The sequence below is a fragment of the Pseudorca crassidens genome, chromosome 17, assembly GCF_039906515.1.
Source record: "Pseudorca crassidens isolate mPseCra1 chromosome 17, mPseCra1.hap1, whole genome shotgun sequence".
Classification (NCBI taxonomy): domain Eukaryota; kingdom Metazoa; phylum Chordata; class Mammalia; order Artiodactyla; family Delphinidae; genus Pseudorca; species Pseudorca crassidens.
The window spans coordinates 73,379,204-73,397,660 of NC_090312.1; the positions used below are offsets into that span (position 1 = coordinate 73,379,204).

General features: G+C 33.7%; 1 protein-coding gene across 7 annotated transcripts in view; it reads left to right on the plus strand.

Moving 5' to 3' along the window:
- Nucleotides 1-18,457, plus strand: part of MYBL1 (MYB proto-oncogene like 1) — a 33,841-nt gene that overhangs the window by 10,988 nt on the left and 4,396 nt on the right. For 4 of the 7 annotated variants that reach the window (XM_067712176.1, XM_067712179.1, XM_067712180.1 and 1 more), the window contains exons 5-14: nt 1,113-1,333; nt 3,367-3,541; nt 5,953-6,027; nt 6,637-6,741; nt 9,899-10,129; nt 11,515-11,883; nt 14,069-14,211; nt 14,638-14,752; nt 18,002-18,118; nt 18,207-18,311. In XM_067712176.1, the coding sequence (XP_067568277.1) occupies nt 1,113-1,333; nt 3,367-3,541; nt 5,953-6,027; nt 6,637-6,741; nt 9,899-10,129; nt 11,515-11,883; nt 14,069-14,211; nt 14,638-14,752; nt 18,002-18,118; nt 18,207-18,311 (1,656 nt within the window). The remainder of the gene's footprint in view (nt 1-1,112; nt 1,334-3,366; nt 3,542-5,952; nt 6,028-6,636; nt 6,742-9,898; nt 10,130-11,514; nt 11,884-14,068; nt 14,212-14,637; nt 14,753-18,001; nt 18,119-18,206; nt 18,312-18,457) is intronic. The other 3 variants (XM_067712178.1, XM_067712181.1, XM_067712177.1) reach the window with 2 other exon arrangements.

The window sequence follows — 18,457 nt, forward strand, 5'->3', positions numbered from 1 at the left end:
CATTTAGGATATAATTTCTTGGTGAAAATTGAGTTAGCATTTTAAAAACAGAATTTAATTTTATTCCTATTTTATCTGAAAATGTGAGGTGTAAGGAAGTCATTCTTAACTTTCCCTCTTGACCTATAATGAACCCCCAAGTAAGATAGATATCAGAGCATCATGTTCCCAAAGAGTTGGATGATTCAAAAACCAAGGTAATTCTTTGTGTTACGAAAGTGTGAGAAGAATGGGAGAGTTGCTGTCCTCTACTGAGAATTGCTCTTTAGTTCATGCTCTTTATGGCATAAATGTTGTTAATGTAGTTGGGAAATTAGAGTATTCTTACTGCCACTCAAAGTAAAAAAAAAAACCAACAAAAAACAAAACAAAACAAAAAAACCCCAAACTTCACTAGGTTCAGAACTGATCTGATTTATTTGATGGCCAATGATAAGTTTTAAAATGTATGATTTGTATCCTTTCAGTTTGAGAAAGGAAGAAATGAAAAGACAGTAACTGTAGATCCTTCCTGCTTCCATAATGATTTATTAGGCTTTCAGCTGAAGCTTTAAAAAAAAAAAAAAAAAAAGTAAGAGTAGAAAATGCTTAAGTCTCAACGTTTTTACTGTTATTTCATATTAATGTATGAAACAATTTAACTTACAAGTCACTTTAATTAACTTGTATTTTAGATAAGTTTGGAATCAATTTTTGATTGCAAAAAAAGATGGCAAATGCTGAAGGAATAGTTACTAGTAAAATTGTTTTTTTTTAAGTTGTAGTTGTGGTTTGGATTTAATGCATTAAAAATGGCATTCTTGAGTTATGTTTTAAAATTCTGTGAAGGTAGTGCTTTTTTAAAATTGAGATATAATTATGTATTAGTTTCAGATGTACAAAATAATGTATATATTGCAAAATGATCACAAGTCAAGTTAATATCTATCCCCATATGTAGTAAAAATTTTTTTTTCTTGTGATGAGAACTTTTAAGGTCTACTCTCTCAGCAGCTTTCAAATATGCAATACAATATTACTAGCTGTAGCCACTATACTCTACATTATACCCCCATGACTTATTTATTTTAAAAAAGGTAATGCTTTTTTAAACTTTGCTTTCTGTTTCTTAGGTTATTGAATTAGTTCAGAAATATGGGCCAAAAAGATGGTCTTTAATTGCAAAACATTTAAAAGGAAGAATAGGCAAGCAGTGTAGAGAAAGATGGCATAATCATCTGAATCCTGAGGTAAAGAAATCTTCCTGGACAGAAGAGGAGGACAGGATTATCTATGAAGCACATAAGCGGTTGGGAAATCGTTGGGCGGAAATTGCCAAACTACTTCCTGGAAGGTACTTATATAAATGTATATACATTTTTCATTTTTACTTAAACTTGATCTTTATTATGTTACTATTAAATATATTTATAAGTACCCCATGACTTTTATTTATAATTAAAATTTAGACTGCAGAATACAAGCAACTCTTTGCGTTATTTGTAATATCAGTACATTTTGTGGTAAGGGATATAATTAGTTTTTTAATGATATATTTTATAGCAGTAATTTGTGCAACAAAATGATGGACCTTTAGGTTATGTGAACATTTAATGCACTCCCAAAATTGTGTTTACACATCAGTGCCATTTAAGCAACCTTCTTTGTACAAACTAAGTTGGAGTGGAATCTGAGTTGAAGAGATTTCTTTCGTATTGGATTCTGTGTATAAGACCAGAGAATAACAAATACACTGGCTGAAAAAAATTGTTACGAAAGTACATTAGAGAAAATTCAATTCTTAATTAATTATGGTATCATTCAGATCATGAGTAGTGTGTATATATCCATGTGGCTAAAATATAGCACTTCCCTCAGGGGCACTGATGTGCTAAGTACACTATACATGGCACTGGTTCAAATGTTTCCTAGCTGTCTGTAGTACAGTAGACCAACAATCTTGGGAAAATCCATACCTCACTCGGAAGATACGCACTTGTTTTTTATTGCTGTAATCTCTGTATAGTACTTAATAGTTTATAAAATGCTTTTTACATATATTCTTTTTTTTCTTTTTTTTTTAGAGAAAGAAAACACTTTTACTGTTGAATAAACATTAAATCAGAATGTGATGCCCATCATAGGCAATCTGATAAGAGATTGCAAAAAAACGGAGAGAAATCCCACCTTTCACCCACATAGCCAAGCAGATACCACCCATTACATACAGGTTCTCAAGATAAACAATAACTAGTCCTTAAGTCAGAAGACTTGACAGCACCATTTTATTTCACACAGTTCATCCTATTGTACACTTACCTAGCAATTGGAGTAGCCATCTGTGTTAGTTACTTGGCTTTATATAAAGGAAAAACAAACTTCTCATATCTTTTTTAGAAAGTAGTTTTACAACTTGGAGCCAGGTCAGCTGAAGTTGGGCTCCTACCCTCCTGCTGAAACTTGGAGATAGCGTGTTATATTCTATATATTCTTAATTGATCTTCATATACTTGTGAAATATGCAGAGCAAACATTGCTGTCTTTGTTTTATAGATAAGGAAATTGAAGCATAGTGTTAAGTTTTTTTATCCAAGTTACTGAACCTGGTCTAGGAACTTCTGATGTTTTCAGTCTTTGATACATCTTTTTACTGTCCATAGAACCTAGCTTAGTGCTTAGCATAAAGTAGATTCTCAGTAAATGTTTATGTATTTTTAAAAATTTATACTACAAGTAGCTGTAGGTTGAAGACTTCCATTTTTACAAGGGGAACTTAGGTAAAAGGGCAGCCAATGAACTCTTTCTTTCGTAGGTATTTTGTTGTAAGAAGTGAAAAAGAATACCGGGATTCTGTATTTTGTGGTTTGCATTTTATTACCATGTTTGATCTTGGCTTTAGGGCTTTTGCCCTCACTATGCCCTTTGCCTGGAATGCTCTTTTTTTTTTTTTTTTCTGTTCTTGTATAGCTGGTTCATTCTTGTCATTCAGATCTTAGCTTCACTGTAACCTCACAGAGGACTTCCTGGACCACCTAATCAAAAGTACTATAGTTACTCACTTTTCTTATCCTACTTTAAATGATCTGCATTGCACTAGTTTTCTTATTATTTATTTTTTTGTTTTTCTCTTCCTTCCTCCTTTCCTGCCCCCATGCTTCCAGTGAGAACATAAAGCCCTATGAGAGCTGGGACTTTCTTTATCTTATTCACTGCTGTATCTCCAGTGTTTAGAGCTTTATCTGACAGAGACATACAGTTTATTTTTTGAATTAAAAGAAGTGTCTAATTTCACCAGTTGTAAAAATTTGTTTTAAGTACTTCGTATACTTTATACAGCGTTAACATTTATGGAATCCTCTTTTTCTTTTTAAATATATACTTTCTTAGGACTGATAACTCTATCAAAAATCATTGGAATTCTACCATGCGAAGAAAAGTGGAGCAGGAAGGCTACTTACAAGATGGAATAAAATCAGAACGATCTTCATCTAAACTTCAACACAAACCTTGTGCGACTATGGACCATTTGCAAACCCAGAATCAGTTTTACATACCTGTTCAGGCACATATTTTTAATACCTTTATTATTTAAAAAATATCTTTAGTTGCTATATTTCTTTAGTTTCTTTAGGGAAGGTGTTTAGTTTCTTAATAAGACAAAAACAACATATATTAAGAGGAATAGACATTTAAATTTCCAAACTGAAGAAATAGGCCATGACTAGCTGTTAAACCATTAGTGGAAGTTTATCTCTACTTGTTTTGATTGATAAATATTTTGAGAACAAACTCATTAAAATATTTCCTTTTATATATAATTTTTACGTTATCTAGTTAAGAAACTTAGTATGTACATTTCCTAATACTATCATTCTTTGAATCTTCATGATTCAAAGCTAATGATCATTTGTGCTTTAATAGTGATTGTAGTTTACTTTTTAAAAAAATTTTGTGTAATTGTATTATTGCTTACCTCTAAGAGATAAGTGTATATAAAATGGTTTAGAGGAGAAGATAGTCAAAAATCATTCAAGCCATCATTTTGGAGTGTGCAGTAAATAATTGGTTCTTTGATGGCATTCAACTTTGCTTTTCCCTCATCACTCAACTGACTGAGTGACTTCAGCCTTTGTTTAGACAGGTTCATTGGAGATCACCCACGTTCATCATAGGGCAAGCTCTGTTTTCCTTACAATGCATTTTCCTACCTGCAAGAAATTAGGAGTTTTCATAAGATTTGTTTTACGTTTTCCTGTCTATTTGTCTGTCGTGCCATTTTTCATGTTGAGCAGTTCTTGGTTCTTGTCACATAAAATGTGACAAGATAAAGTATCTACCAAAAGATAAAAATTGGCTAATGGTTAACAATCTGTGCTTAGTATGCCACAGATTTGATTTTATTCCACTAAGTGGACATTATTTTTTTAGCCATAATTTCAAATGAATCACTTAAAAAAGGTAGTGAGATCTTAATTTACAAATAGGGAAACATGTAAAGACAGTACAGTTATCTGCTGATACTCAGTACCTTAAGGTTTTTATGGTCTGTTTCTTTACATTTTTCTTTAGAGTCCTAGATTTCAGCAGCATAAGCTGAAACATTCTGCTTCTATCTTAGAAAGGTTATCATATAAATGTATTTTTTTAACTCATAGGAAGACAATTTTTTTTATTATTTGGGGCCAATGGAGTGTTTAACACTCAATCAAAATATATTGGAAAGTAAGGATATTTCTTGTACTTTAAGAATTATTTACCTTACTTTTAATAATTCTTGACAGGTTTGTGTATTCATAGTTCAATTCATTTAAACTGCTAAAAAGATAATTCTAATTTTGACTTGAAAGAAGAAAATGGATTGGTTTGAAATCCTGTCACAGATTAAAATGAAAAGTTTGAGAAAGATAAGTTTCTAATTCATTGGAAGCTGAGCAATAACTGATACTAATGAAGTGTTGTGAAAATTAAGTTCCATGTTAGAAGTTATATATAATGTTTCTGCATTATGTAGTGATTTAGGTAGTCCATTATGGAAAATAGACAATTTCATATTTATATTTATTAGATTTTAAGGTTTTAAAAAACACTTCTCATATTTCTCCTTACCAGTGCTCACTAAGTTTGCATGCAACTTCAGAAATTTTATTACAGATGCTTTAGAAAAGAAACAGAATAATTCTTAGTCTATTTTCAGAGTATTAAAAAGTACATGAGTGATTCTGATTGTTTTTCTGAGACAAGTAATAGAAGCAGCCTCTGTTTTCATATCTTTCTGTACAGAGATTGGCATGGGGTGGTGGTAGAAGTAGGAGTTAAGAATATTGAAGACTTGCTTTAGGCTCTAACTTGGAGAGTGCTTCATATGGACCAGCCCCTTCCTCTGAAGGATAGGAACACAATTACTTTGTCTTCTGCAGGAGGCAGAGCAATCCTTTAATAGCAGATTTTAAAAAATACTTGGTGGGGCTTTCCTGGTGGCACAGTGGTTGAGAGTCTGCCTGCCGATGCAGGGGACGCAGGTTCGTGCCCTGGTCCGGGAAGATCCCACATGCTGCGGAGCGGCTGGGCCCGTGAGCCATGGCTGCTGGGCCTGCGCGTCCGGAGCCTGTGCTCCGCAACGGGAGAGGCCACAACAGTGAGAGGCCCGCATACCGCAAAAAAAAAAAAAAGAAAAAAAAATACTTGGTGGATATTGTAGATAATAGATAGACTGACTGGGTGATAAATCTAGCCCAGATAATTCTTATATTTCATTCAGGAGAAAATAGGTGTTTGCTGAGTTATGACTTTTAATCAGTAAGTCCTAAGATTAAAGATGTAGTTATTAAGGAACTATTAATATGTATAAATATTCAAAGTTAACAGAGATACTGAGTTTTTCATGTTGATTTTCAGTTTTTGTGCTTTGTCTCAGATTTTTAAAAATTTCCAGAGCATTATATGTATGATATTAATGTTCTAATTACTTTTTAGATCCCGGGCTATCAGTATGTGTCACCTGGAGGCAATTGTGTAGAACATGTTCAGCCTTCTTCTGCCTTTATTCAGGTAACTTTTTATTTATAAAAAGCAAAAAACCAAAACAAACCCAAAGGAAACACTTTCAAACATTTTCAGATCTAATAGTGCCTGTTTCCTCATCTTTAAAATTAGGGCAAAAATAGTACTATCTGGTCTATTTACTTTGAGTATTGTAACATTAAAGGAGAAAGTTCGTGTGTTTGAGAAATATAAACTGTACAAATGAAAAGTAGTTCACAACAAGAGTAAGGTGGTTCTTTCATTCTTCCAACTTAGAGCATTCAGATTATGAATGGACATATTTTTGCTAAATTGGATAGAATATATTAAGATTCAATAAATTAAAACAGACTCCACACATAAGTTTTTCAATTGATACAGATGATACAATGTAAGGTTTTTCATGCATTTAAATTTCCCACATTCTTTCTGTTAAATTGAAAATATTTACCAGCACCCTCTTTAGATACCAGAAGGATTGTGATACTGACTATTTGGGATTTAGTAGTATTAAGCTTTATTAGAGAAAATAGATTTTATGTTGCATAGAAGAAAATAAAAATTAGAACATTAATAATAATAATAAAGCAATTTTGTAAGTAGCCTGTTTTTTTTCTTTTATTTAACTTATTTTAGCAACCCTTTGTTGATGAAGACCCTGATAAGGAAAAAAAAATAAAGGAACTTGAGTTGCTTCTTATGTCAGCTGAGAATGAAGTTAGAAGAAAGCGAGTTCCATCAGTAAGAAATAAGCTTAAGTGTTTAGATTTTATTGTTAGAATCTTTTATATGCTTTATATGCTCTTATAGTTTTAATCAGGACTGACTTTCACATGCCAGCAAGTGGAAAAAGCATATTCAGTGTGACTTCAGATTTTAATATGGACTAAAAATAGTTTTTCTAATTTGCAACTTTGAAGTTGCCTGTTTTTGATATGCATCTCTTTGAACATATTTTACAGTGTTCTGTATTAAGATGCTTCTTGAGTCATAAATATCAAACAGACTTAAGGTATAACCTTCAATATGTATATCTGTGAAAATGTCGTGTGGTTCAGATTAGGCTTTGGTTTTACTTTGGACATTCCATGTGATAATGGCCTTAATAGAAAAAAAAAAGCTTAAAAAACAAGGAATTTAATAGATGTGTACAGATTTTTGTGCTTCAGAATTATTTTTATTGTCTCTTTGAAAATGTTTTCCTGTTTACTACATTTAGAACACAAATTCAGTAAATTGGAAAAAGTTATAATGTTAAAAATATGGGAAAAGGAAACATTTAGATTTTATGCTCTCTAAAGAAATTTTTCTATGGATCTTGGGTTTTGGTTATCAGGTATGAAAAGTATTGTCTGAGATTTGGTTGATAAGACCAACTAGGAGTATTAAATCAGGATAAATGGTAATGATTCTAGCTAAGTTAAACAGGCTATGCTAGATGGATTAAAAGGAAAAAAAAGTTTATATTTAAATGACAATTTAAAAAGTTTAATACCCTGGGCCTTCTTACGTTTAGGAAAGTGTTTTTCTTGGTTTGGGGCTGAATGAGGGGACAATATATTTAGAGTGACTAATACAAAATTACTAAATAGAATAACCTGAGGACTTGAAATAGTATTATGAGGCAACTGGCGATGTCTTTATACCATTTCAGAGAGTATTAATAAAAATGACATTTGTTAATTGTAGTAGATGAGATATACACCATGAGAAAAGTAATTTTTGTTTTGAAACTGCAAAAACCGTGGGCAAATAGGGAGACCTGAAGTGTACTTATTTTAAAGTTAATTTCAGTTTTATTAAGAAGCTGCAAATAAATAATCATGGTTACAGAGTTCACATTTGTAGGTTATCATGTTTAAGCACATTTAAAATTTTTTGATAATAGTCTATCATTTTTACTATAACAGGAAAATTTAATTAGCTAAAAGAATTGCAATTTGCATTAAAAAAGAAAGTTATTAATTTTTTTTCATAGTTTCTGTCTAAAATCCACTCTCATAAAGATCTGGTTGAATAGGGAGATTGGAGGTTCTAGAGGGAAATTGCTGCACCCAGTATAATAGACTCCATATGCATATAAAGTATTTATTCTAGACAATTATGTGATGATAATGATTGCCACTTTACTGAGCATTCATTACGTTCCACTGTTGTAGATGTGTTATATGTATTCCTGGTGATCCTTATATTAACCCTGCAAATTAGGTGGTTGGTTGCTAGGGATTCAGAATCGGGCCAGTGGGCCTAGTAAACCTCCCTCTTTGAACCTTTTTCCTGCCCACAAACTTAGTTGAAATGTATATGTTTGGAAGTTATCTCCAGAAAGTGATTGTAAACTCGGAAGGTGGCTCTGCTAGTGAAATAAGATTGCTTTAATTTCTTTTATTTATAGGAATCTTTAAAACAGGTGGGACCTGTTTTGCAACAATGTTGAAAATTTGTTTTTTCACCTTACTAAACTCGAAACTTAACATTTTGCTATTGTGAATATCTAGCATATTCTAGTAATTTTTTATTTAATAGTCATAGGTACTGTTTATGGAGTGCTTCCTATGGACTGAGCAGTGTGCTCTCTAAAATATGGTAACTGTTAGACACATTTAATTCGAAATTTAAAAATTCAGCTCCTCAGTTGCACTGGCCACATTGTTGTTGCTCATGTGGCTGGCGCCCATATTGAGCAGTTTCAGGTGCAGAACATTTTCATCACCTCACAGATTCTGTTGGACAGTGCTATACACTTTACATCCTGTTTCTTTCTGTTTTTTTCCTAGTTTTTTTGAAATATAATTAACATATAGCACCATATAAGTTTAAAGTGTGCAGCATAATGATTTTACTTACATATTGTGAAATGATTACCACAATAAGTTTAGTGAACATCCATTGTCTCATATAGGTACCAAAAAAAAAAAAGAAAAAGGGAAAAAATGTTTTTTTCCTTGTAATGAGATCTCTTGGGATCTACTATTGTTAACAGTTCTCAAATTACATAATGTTTCTTGGCCATGGCTCTTCAAGGTCTCTCTTCTTGTTTTTCATTATGAGACACTAGGAAACTAGGCTCAAAAGATAAGTAAATTGGCCAGTGTACATCTCTAGAGAGATAAAGAAAAATGACACAGTCCCTGAATTCAAAGGACAGTGGGGACACAGATAAGAAACAGCATCCAGTGTGATATAATAAGTAACACAGTTTTATGGGAGTTCATAGAAGATGGAGATTTAGGTAGTCAGAAGGGTTCCTGGAAGAAATCCTATTTGAGCTCAGTCTTGAAAGACAGGCAGTGATTATATATTAGCAAAAAGATGAACTAGGACATTATTATAAACAGAAACAGGTAGAAGTGTATAATCAGATGGGGAACTTTCCAATATTTGAACTGTATCTTAAATGAGGAATAGGAATTTTCCCTGGTCAGTAGGTTGAGCATTCCGGATGAAGGGAACAGCAGTGTGTGCAAAGGCTGCTCCCTTTATCCAGGGTGAAAGACCAAAACTTATCAGGGAATTGCAAGTACTGTACTATAGTTGGGTATTCACTATTCCCTGGGAGCGGGGGCTTGAGTTGGGAGATGAAGTTAGAAAGGTAGAGAAAAGACAGATTCTAGGAGTTTGGACCTTATGTTGTAGTATATATGGTACATTACTAGTTTTATCTCACCATGACTTTATAGATTTAAGAAAAATTTAGTTAGAAAAAAATATAGTCAAGATGAGGTTTAATTTTAAAAGTTTTTATATCAGTTTTGAGGAAAGATGGTATATTTGCTACTATATTTTTAGCTGAAATGTTGTGAAGTATGTTGGTCTAGAAAAAATTTTTACTTAAAATCCAAATTTTTGCTTAGATTGGGAATGACAAATAATGTTCAAATTTCTTTTGTACTTTTAGCAACCTGGAAGCTTTTCTAGCTGGTCTGGTAGTTTCCTCATGGATGATAGCATGTCTAATACTCTAAGCCTCGAGGAGCACACTAGTGAGTTTTACGGTCTGGATGAAAATCAGGCTGTGTCTGCTCAGCAGAACTCACCCACAAAGTTCCTGGCTGTGGAGGCAAACGCTGTGCTGTCCTCTCTACAGACCATCCCAGAATTTGCAGAGACTCTAGAACTTATTGAATCTGTAAGTTTGAAATTGTGAGATTATCAAAAGCTCAGTTTTTGTTATGTGGTTACATGTTCAGAAACTCCGTTTAATGGACACTGACCAGTTTTATGTTACACATTACCTTGTCATGCTTAATTTTGTTCTGATATTTTGCAGTGGTTTCTGGCCAAAAAAAAATATATATATATATATATATATTTATGTATTTATTATACAAGTTGTATATTAGAGATAGTTGGAAAGTAGAGAACACTGTAGGAAGAAAATTAAAACCCCCATAAACCCAGAGTTAATAATTTGAGGTATTTCCTTGCAGGCTGTGTTATAGACATATAAAACACACATATATGTATACATTTTTAAACCCAAACATACACTAATGTATTATGTTTGTGAATTTTTTTCCCACATTATATCATGAGCATGTCCCTGTTTTCTTAACTCATTTTTTTGTAAACATCCTTGCTTTCTTTTTTTTTTTTTTAATTTTATTTATTTATTTTTGGCTGTGTTGGGTCTTCGTTTCTGTGCGAGGGCTTTCTCTAGTTGTGGCGAGTGGGGGCCACTCTTCATCGCGGTGCGCGGGCCTCTCACTGTCGTGGCCTCTCTTTGTTGCGGAGCACAAGCTCCAGACGCGCAGGCTCGGTAGTTGTGGCTCACAGGCCTAGTTGCCCCGCGGCATGTGGGATCCTCCCAGACCAGGGCTCGAACCCGTGTCCCCTGCAATGGCAGGCAGATTCTCAACCGCTGCGCCACCAGGGAAGCCCTCTTAACTCATTTTTAAACTTGAGTTTTAATCGCTTCATGGTATTCTGTCATATGAATGTAGCAAAATTTATTTATCCAACATACTATTATTTATTTATTTACACCATTTATGTGGTGTCCAGTTTTTCAGTATTACAAATTAAAGAACATACATAAAGCTTTGTGCAAAATCATGATTATGTCCTTAGGTTAAACTGAATTTTTGGATCACGGTGTATGACCACTTTGAAGATATTCCATACATATTACCAAATGATTATGTAGATGTGGAATAGAGTGTAAAGTTTTCTGATGTGGAATAGAATGTGAAGTTTTATGACGAACTGTACTCTCTTATAAAAATAACTTAAAATAATTTGTTATTTTCATATAAAGTACTTTGACAGTAAGCTTCAGCTACTTAGAATTAGATGAAATATTACTTTGGAATGTTCCAACTGGAGTTGTCGTAAAAGCATAATCTGTTCCTCTCGTATGGGCTTGCTTAAAAAAAAGATGAACCAAGGAAAGCCTATTTCTACTGATAAAAATGAGTAGTTAATTAACTCTGGAAATCATCATCCTATGTTCAAGACTAGATTTAACGACGTTATAATATTAATAACTTTAGTTAAGAATTTAATTTATTGCAGGATCCTGTAGCATGGAGTGATGTTACTAGCTTTGATCTTTCTGATGCTGCTGCTTCTCCTGTCAAGTCCACACCAGTTAAACTAATGCGAATTCAGCACAACGAAGGAGCCATGGAATGTCAATTTAACGTCAGTCTTGTACTTGAAGGGAAAAAAAACAGTTGTAACAGTGCAGACAGTGAGGCTGTTCCTTTAACATCCCCAAGTGTGGCTAAGTTTAGCACTCCACCAACCATCCTCAGAAAGAAGAGAAGAATGCGAGTGGGTCAGTCCCCAGGCAGCAACCCTGGTGATGGCTCATTCAATGATGGTGGTAATACGGCACTAAAACACACACCGGTGAAAACACTACCATTTTCTCCTTCACAGGTAGTAGTGTCATTTTTATTTATGTTTTCCAAATGCTGACGAGTTGGATTAAATTAGATCTTTAACATCCATACTAACAGTTCCTTGCTTTGATAACACATAAAAATGGATAATGTATTTAAATGTATACAGGAGAGTGCTGAGCTATGGTAAATCAGCAAAGTATCTCACAAAGTGTAGTAGTTGCATTTTATCTTACAATTTTTAGAGCGGAAAGGGATGTTTTAGATACGTAGTTCTACATCTTTATAGAACTCATCAGGAAATAGGCCCAGAAAGATAAAATGATTTGCCCAAAGTTATCTAATGGCAGAGCTGAGACTGGGAGCCAGTTTCCTGACTGACTGTTCAAGAGATATCAGGTATATATTCATAGACAACTGCTCCCTATAAGAATTTCATGTGTCAGTAGGTTGTTTAGGGATGTCAGGAACTATCTGCTTTCTCCTGTAGTTATATCCCTGGGGAGCAGATATTTATATCAAGGCAAACTGCACCTTTTATTTTATAATACTATCTTTCTTAATGAACACCATGTTCCAGGCTGTGTGCTAAACATTTTTCTTATAGTATCTTAGTTAATGCTCTTTAAGAAAACCTTAGAGGTAGGTAAATGAAATTCAGAAGTTAGGCAATTTGTCCAAGGTCAGTTATTAAGAAAGAGATGAAGCTGGTGTTTGCTTAAAGTGTCTTGACAGAGGTTAAAAAGTCCAATAGGAGAAGAAGGAAGTTTAATGGCCAAATAAACTTAGAGGATGTTGGGATATTATTGGAGGTATGTTTTTGATGCTGGGAAGATGAGGATCTGGTAGTAAGTATACAGCCACTGTTTTCTCTGAAAATGGCACCCCCTCTGCTTCAGGGGATGCTATTTACATAGGCTACAATGCAGGTAGTGTGTCCACCCCCCACCCCAAGAGTTACAGAGTATCCTGAGGAAGGTGAACCAGGCTTGAGCAGACTAGCAATTTTCTATTTTTGGAGTTTTGTGTACCTGCAATTTTCATTGAACAGTAAATTGTAAGGTGGAAAATGGCTGAGAAGGTGAGGCATGATTATAAAGATTGTATATCCCATGGCAAAGAACTTGGATTTTATCCTATGATTTATGGGCATCAGAAGTGATAGAGCTATTATAGAATTCATTCCAGTTATAAGCAACCTTAAAGCGATTTCCATTTTTTCCTTAATTTATTTATTATTATTATTTTTTTTGGCTGCGTCAGGTCTTAGTTGCAGCATGTGGGATCTTCACTGAGACATGCGGAATCTTCTTTCCTTGCAGAGTGCGGGCTTCTCTCTAGTTGTGGCATGCAGGTTTTCTCTCGTTGTGATGCGCAGGCTCCAGAGAGCTTGGGCTCTGTAGTTTGCGGCATGCGGGCTCTCTAGCTGAGGCACGTGAGCTCAGTAGTTTTGGTGCCCGCGGCATGTGGGAACCTAGTTCCCCGACCAGGGATCGAACCCGTGTCCCCTGCATTGGAAGGCAGATTCTTTACCACTGGACCACCAGGAAAGTCCCTGGCAATTTCCACTTTTTCTTACCATTGCTTCTACTATGTTGGCTACAGAAATAAAGTAGTATTTCACAATTGTATGTAAGTTAAGATCCAATGAGTAAATTGTGTCATTTGGAAAACAGGCTCTATGATACCGATTTTGGCTGCTCAAAGGTTCTGAGCTGTGTTCTAAATAGGCAAATTTGCCAGACAACTGTACTTCTTCTTAGCAAAGCACTGTTATTATATTCTGAGTTCTAAATATTCTTATAGAAAGGAACACTTAAGATCATTTATTAATAAAATCATAAAACATTTTTTTCAGTTACACTGTTGTACAAAGCTTACATTTAACACAGCAGCTATTTATGGTTTCTATAGATTCCTATTTGATAAGATGCACTGTTTGGAAATTTTTTTATTGTGTTTTGTTACTTTTGAATATTTGTTAAGCGGCTATTTTTTGAATACCTGTTACCTCTTAAACACTGTTCTGCGGAGGCAGTGATGAACAAAACAAAAATGCCTGCCCTCTTGGAGCTTAATTTTTATGGAGTGGAATGTAAATGTATTATTGATAATCCTTTCCTAAAAGGAATGGAGAAATAATTTGAAAATCTTATCAGTTTGATATTTGGGTAGGATTTTGACATTTTAGAAATTGTCTTTGAACTCTCTTCCTTTTTTAGTTTTTCAACACGTGTCCTGGAAATGAACAAATTAATATAGAAAATCCTTCATTCACATCAACCCCTATTTGTGGGCAGAAAGTTCTCATTACAACTCCTCTTCATAAGGAAACAACCCCCAAAGATCAAAAGGAAAATGTAGGGTAAGTACATATTAAATAATTATGTTAGAGAAAATGGGAAGCACAATTTCAAGAGCAGATTACCTTTTGTCCATTTATACATATATCATCACCCCTGTCCATATGGGATTTAGAATTTTAAAAAAATCATAACCTTATGTTTTATCCCTAGGAGACTGAAAACCAGCTAAATGTAGTATAAAACTTTGATCTTGAGCAAACAACATTTTTAGTACTTATTTCTGCATTAGTCTTTTTTCTATTTTAAGATGATTGATTGGAATAAGAATAGTTTAGGCAGGCACGCTTTAAAAGTCTTGGAATGTTTAAATAAAGCATGTGTATATACAAGAAAATATAGTGTGTGCTTTTATTGTGGCTTTACCTTCCTTAACTCATATGAAATCAAATTTTGACTGTAATACAAATATCTAAATGATTGGATAGGTTTAGAACACCTACTATTAGAAGATCTATATTGGGTACCACACCAAGAACTCCCACTCCTTTTAAGAATGCGCTTGCTGCTCAGGAGAAAAAATATGGACCTCTTAAAACTGTGGTATGTATACTCCTTTTATTTTTAAGAATTTTCCTAATTTTAATAAGACACAAATTTTGATTTTTATCCTTGATTTTTAACATTTTAAAAAAGATGTTCAATGAACTGGATTAAAAAAATGTTATCTCGATTTATAAGTTTGAATTTGTGTTAATCTTTTTCCTTGTAAGTAAACCTTTGCTTGGCTTCTTTTGAATTCAGACTTTCTTTATATCGTCTAGAGAAGGCAAGTCAAGTTTCAGTAGAACTCATTGCTTAATACTAAAACCCACCTTTTAGTAGTTTCAGTAGCAGTTACCTACAGTAGAATAAAATAATTTTAATATTTTGATATACATAAGTACTTTCCTAATAATATTTATGAAACTGATTGATCATGATACCTCTTTAAGGCTCAGTTTCCTCTTCTATTCAGTGGATATCATAAAACACCCCAGCAGGTTATTTGTGAAGATAGATAATAGAAATAAAGAGGCTGGTACTAAGTTTCAAGTAGTATGTGCTTAGTTGCTGCTATTATTATTTTAATAATAGTGGTAACAATAGTAGTACATGAACAGAGGTGGGAATTGTTACCTGTGTTAGCACACAGATAATTTTGAAGTACCTTAGGTGAACCATGGGCACTATGATTCTAGGCAGATAAAGACTTCTGACAAATTACGTACATTAGAAATAAAATATGATTTTTAAAATATTGGTCACTTCTAGGGTACTTTAGTTATCTTCTATTTTTAGTCACATTTTGAGTAAATCAATTAATAAATTCTAGTTTACTTGATTTAATCAATTTTCTACCAAAGAGCATGTCTCACACTCAGATCTCCTAGTCTTTTCCTTTTTTTGAAATACTGTTTGAGGGTACATAGTAGGATTGATCAAGTCTTTTTGTCACTTAGTTCCATATGCTACTATGAACAATTATATTCTCTTTAGAGTTCTCTAAACTTTTTAGTTTTTATGAATATATACATAATAAAAGTGGGATCACACTGTGTACTCTTTTGTAACCTTTTAAAATTTAATAAATTGTATATATTTATCCCATAATTTTTAATGTTTTTGTATTAGTCCATTGTATGGAATTACCTAATTGATTTAATCTGTTTCAGCATTTTGTTATTCGTTTAAAAAATTTATCATTAATTTGATAAATATTGATTGAGTGCCTATTATGTGCCAGGCACTGAGCTAGGCTTTTGGGGATGTAATGTTAAACATGTCAGGTATGCTTCCTGCCTTCAGAAGGGTGTGTAGCCTAATTGGGAATTCGACAAATAAGCAATAATTTGAAGACAGTTGAAAAATTCTGACAGTGCCTCAGGGTCATTTGGTCAACATATACGTTGAGTAAAAATTATCATTTTAATAATAGTGCATAAGAAATTAGGTTTCAGATATCTAAGTCCCTGTCAGTTTGTTCATGTTTCGGAAGAATTTATCCATTGCCAAAACAGGTCATTTTCACCAGCAATTTAAGATAAAAAGAAAGTATTGATTTTGTAATTAAAATTTCTAAAGTATCTGTAGGCTCATTTGTAGCGAGCTGACTTTTCATTCCTTCCGCTCCTCCTCCTCCAGTTGTTTACTGAGTACCTACTATGTGCTCACCACTGAGCTTTCTTGTGTATCTTACAGTGGGTCAAAGGCACTTCTTAGAGGTTGACTTTCTAGGACACTTGTATTCTTTCTTTTTTTATTTTGAAACTGAAGTATAGTTGATTTACAGTGTTATGTTAATTTCTGCTATACAGCTAAGTGATTCAGTTACACACACACACACACATATATATATACTTTCTTTTTCATATTTTTTTCCATTATGGTTTATCACAGGATATTGAATACAGTTCCCTATGCTATACCGTAGGACCTTGTTATTTATCCATTCTATATATGATAGTTTGCATCTCCTAGCCCCAAACTCCTAATCCTTCCCTCCCCCACCCCTCTTCCCCCTTGGCAACCACAAATCTGTTTTCTATGTCTGTGAATCTGCTTCTGATTCATAGATAAGTTCATTTGTGTCTATTTTAGATTCCACATGTAAGTGATATCATGCGGTATTTGTCTTTGTCTGACTTACTTTACTTAGTATGATAATCTCTAAGTCCATCCATGTTGCTGCAAATGGTATTATTTCCTTCCTTTTTATGGCTTGAGTATTATTCCCTTGTACATATGCACCACATCTTAGGACACTTGTATTCTTACAGGGGAAAAATAGATTCCAGGTTTCTTTTTAAGAGCACCTTATCTATATTCTTTGTGAAATGTAATTCTTAAAACAAGATCTCTTGGAGCAACACACAGAAATACTGACATAATTCCTGCATGTCTCAGGCTGTAGATGAGAGCACTTTAAAAAAATTCTGTTTCCATTTTTAAAGTTTTTGTAAGTGCTGTGAAATCTCATTTATATATGAATGCTACTCTCCCTAACTTTGTCGACTGGGAACATAAGCTGCTGGTCATTACATGCTGCCAGTTTGTTCTTTTGTTTAGTGGCGCTTTGATTACCTTTTTTTTTTTTTTAAACAGATAGATGAATAATCTTTTGAGACTATTTCATCATTCAGCCCATATTCACGTTTTTTTTGTATCCTGTCTTCCCACACTCCAGTACACACATAGACACACACAGACACACATGCACATGCACACACTTCTTGAACACTGTGTCTCAGCTCTAAGCTTAAGGCTAGGTGTGCAGAGATGTATACACAGATGAAAAAGATGTGATCACTGCTCTCAAATAGCTCACATATTTAGTAGTAAGAGAAACATGTAAACTAGTAATTAGATACTATGCAATAAGTACAATAAAAATAGAAGAAGGAGAGCTACTGTAGTCCCAATTCGTTCTATGTTTCCTATTTTTATATAAAAATACTTCGGGAAATAATCGCTTTTCTGTTTAATTTTGAGGATCCTGATTGAAGCAGGAGCTGTAATAGGTTCCCCAAAAGGAAGACTTTTGTTTAGTGCCCTAGCGTGAAGAAAGTGGCACACTTCATTCAGTGCTTGCAATGTGCAGTATTATTTTTGCCAATAATATTTTGCAATATTATTTTTGCCATAGCTATTTGAGAGCAGTGATCACATCTTTTTCATCTGTGTATGTATCTATAGGGACTGGGAGAAAGTTATGCCAATAATGAAAAAGTATAAAAGATGGGTTTCTATATATGGGGAGAAAAAGGAATTGCTATAAAAGGCTTTTTAAAAACCCTTTTAAAAATAATTTAGTCACAGCCACTTGCCTTCTTGGAAGAAGATATTCGGGAAGTTTTAAAAGAAGAAACTGGAACAGACATATTCCTCAAAGAGGAAGATGAACCAGCTTACAAAAGCTGCAAACAAGAGGTGATCTTTTAGTATTGTTGTTAATAAAAGTCTTACCGTGTTCAAGTGACTTGACCATAATGTTCCTGTTGTAAATTATCCATTCTAGCATACTGCTTCTGTAAAGAAGGTCAGAAAATCACTAGTCTTAGATAATTGGGAAAAAGAAGAACCAGCCACTCAACTAGTAACTGAAGATCTTTCAGGCATGCAGGTTTGTAAAGAATTTTTCTTATATTAAGATGGTTGCTTTATGTCCTAGTGGTTCCTGTGTTTTACTCATTGTGTGGCTAATTCATTAGAGCTTCTTAGACGGTTTCCTTTAGTAGTATTCTGCCTAATTCAGAGAGAAACAATTAA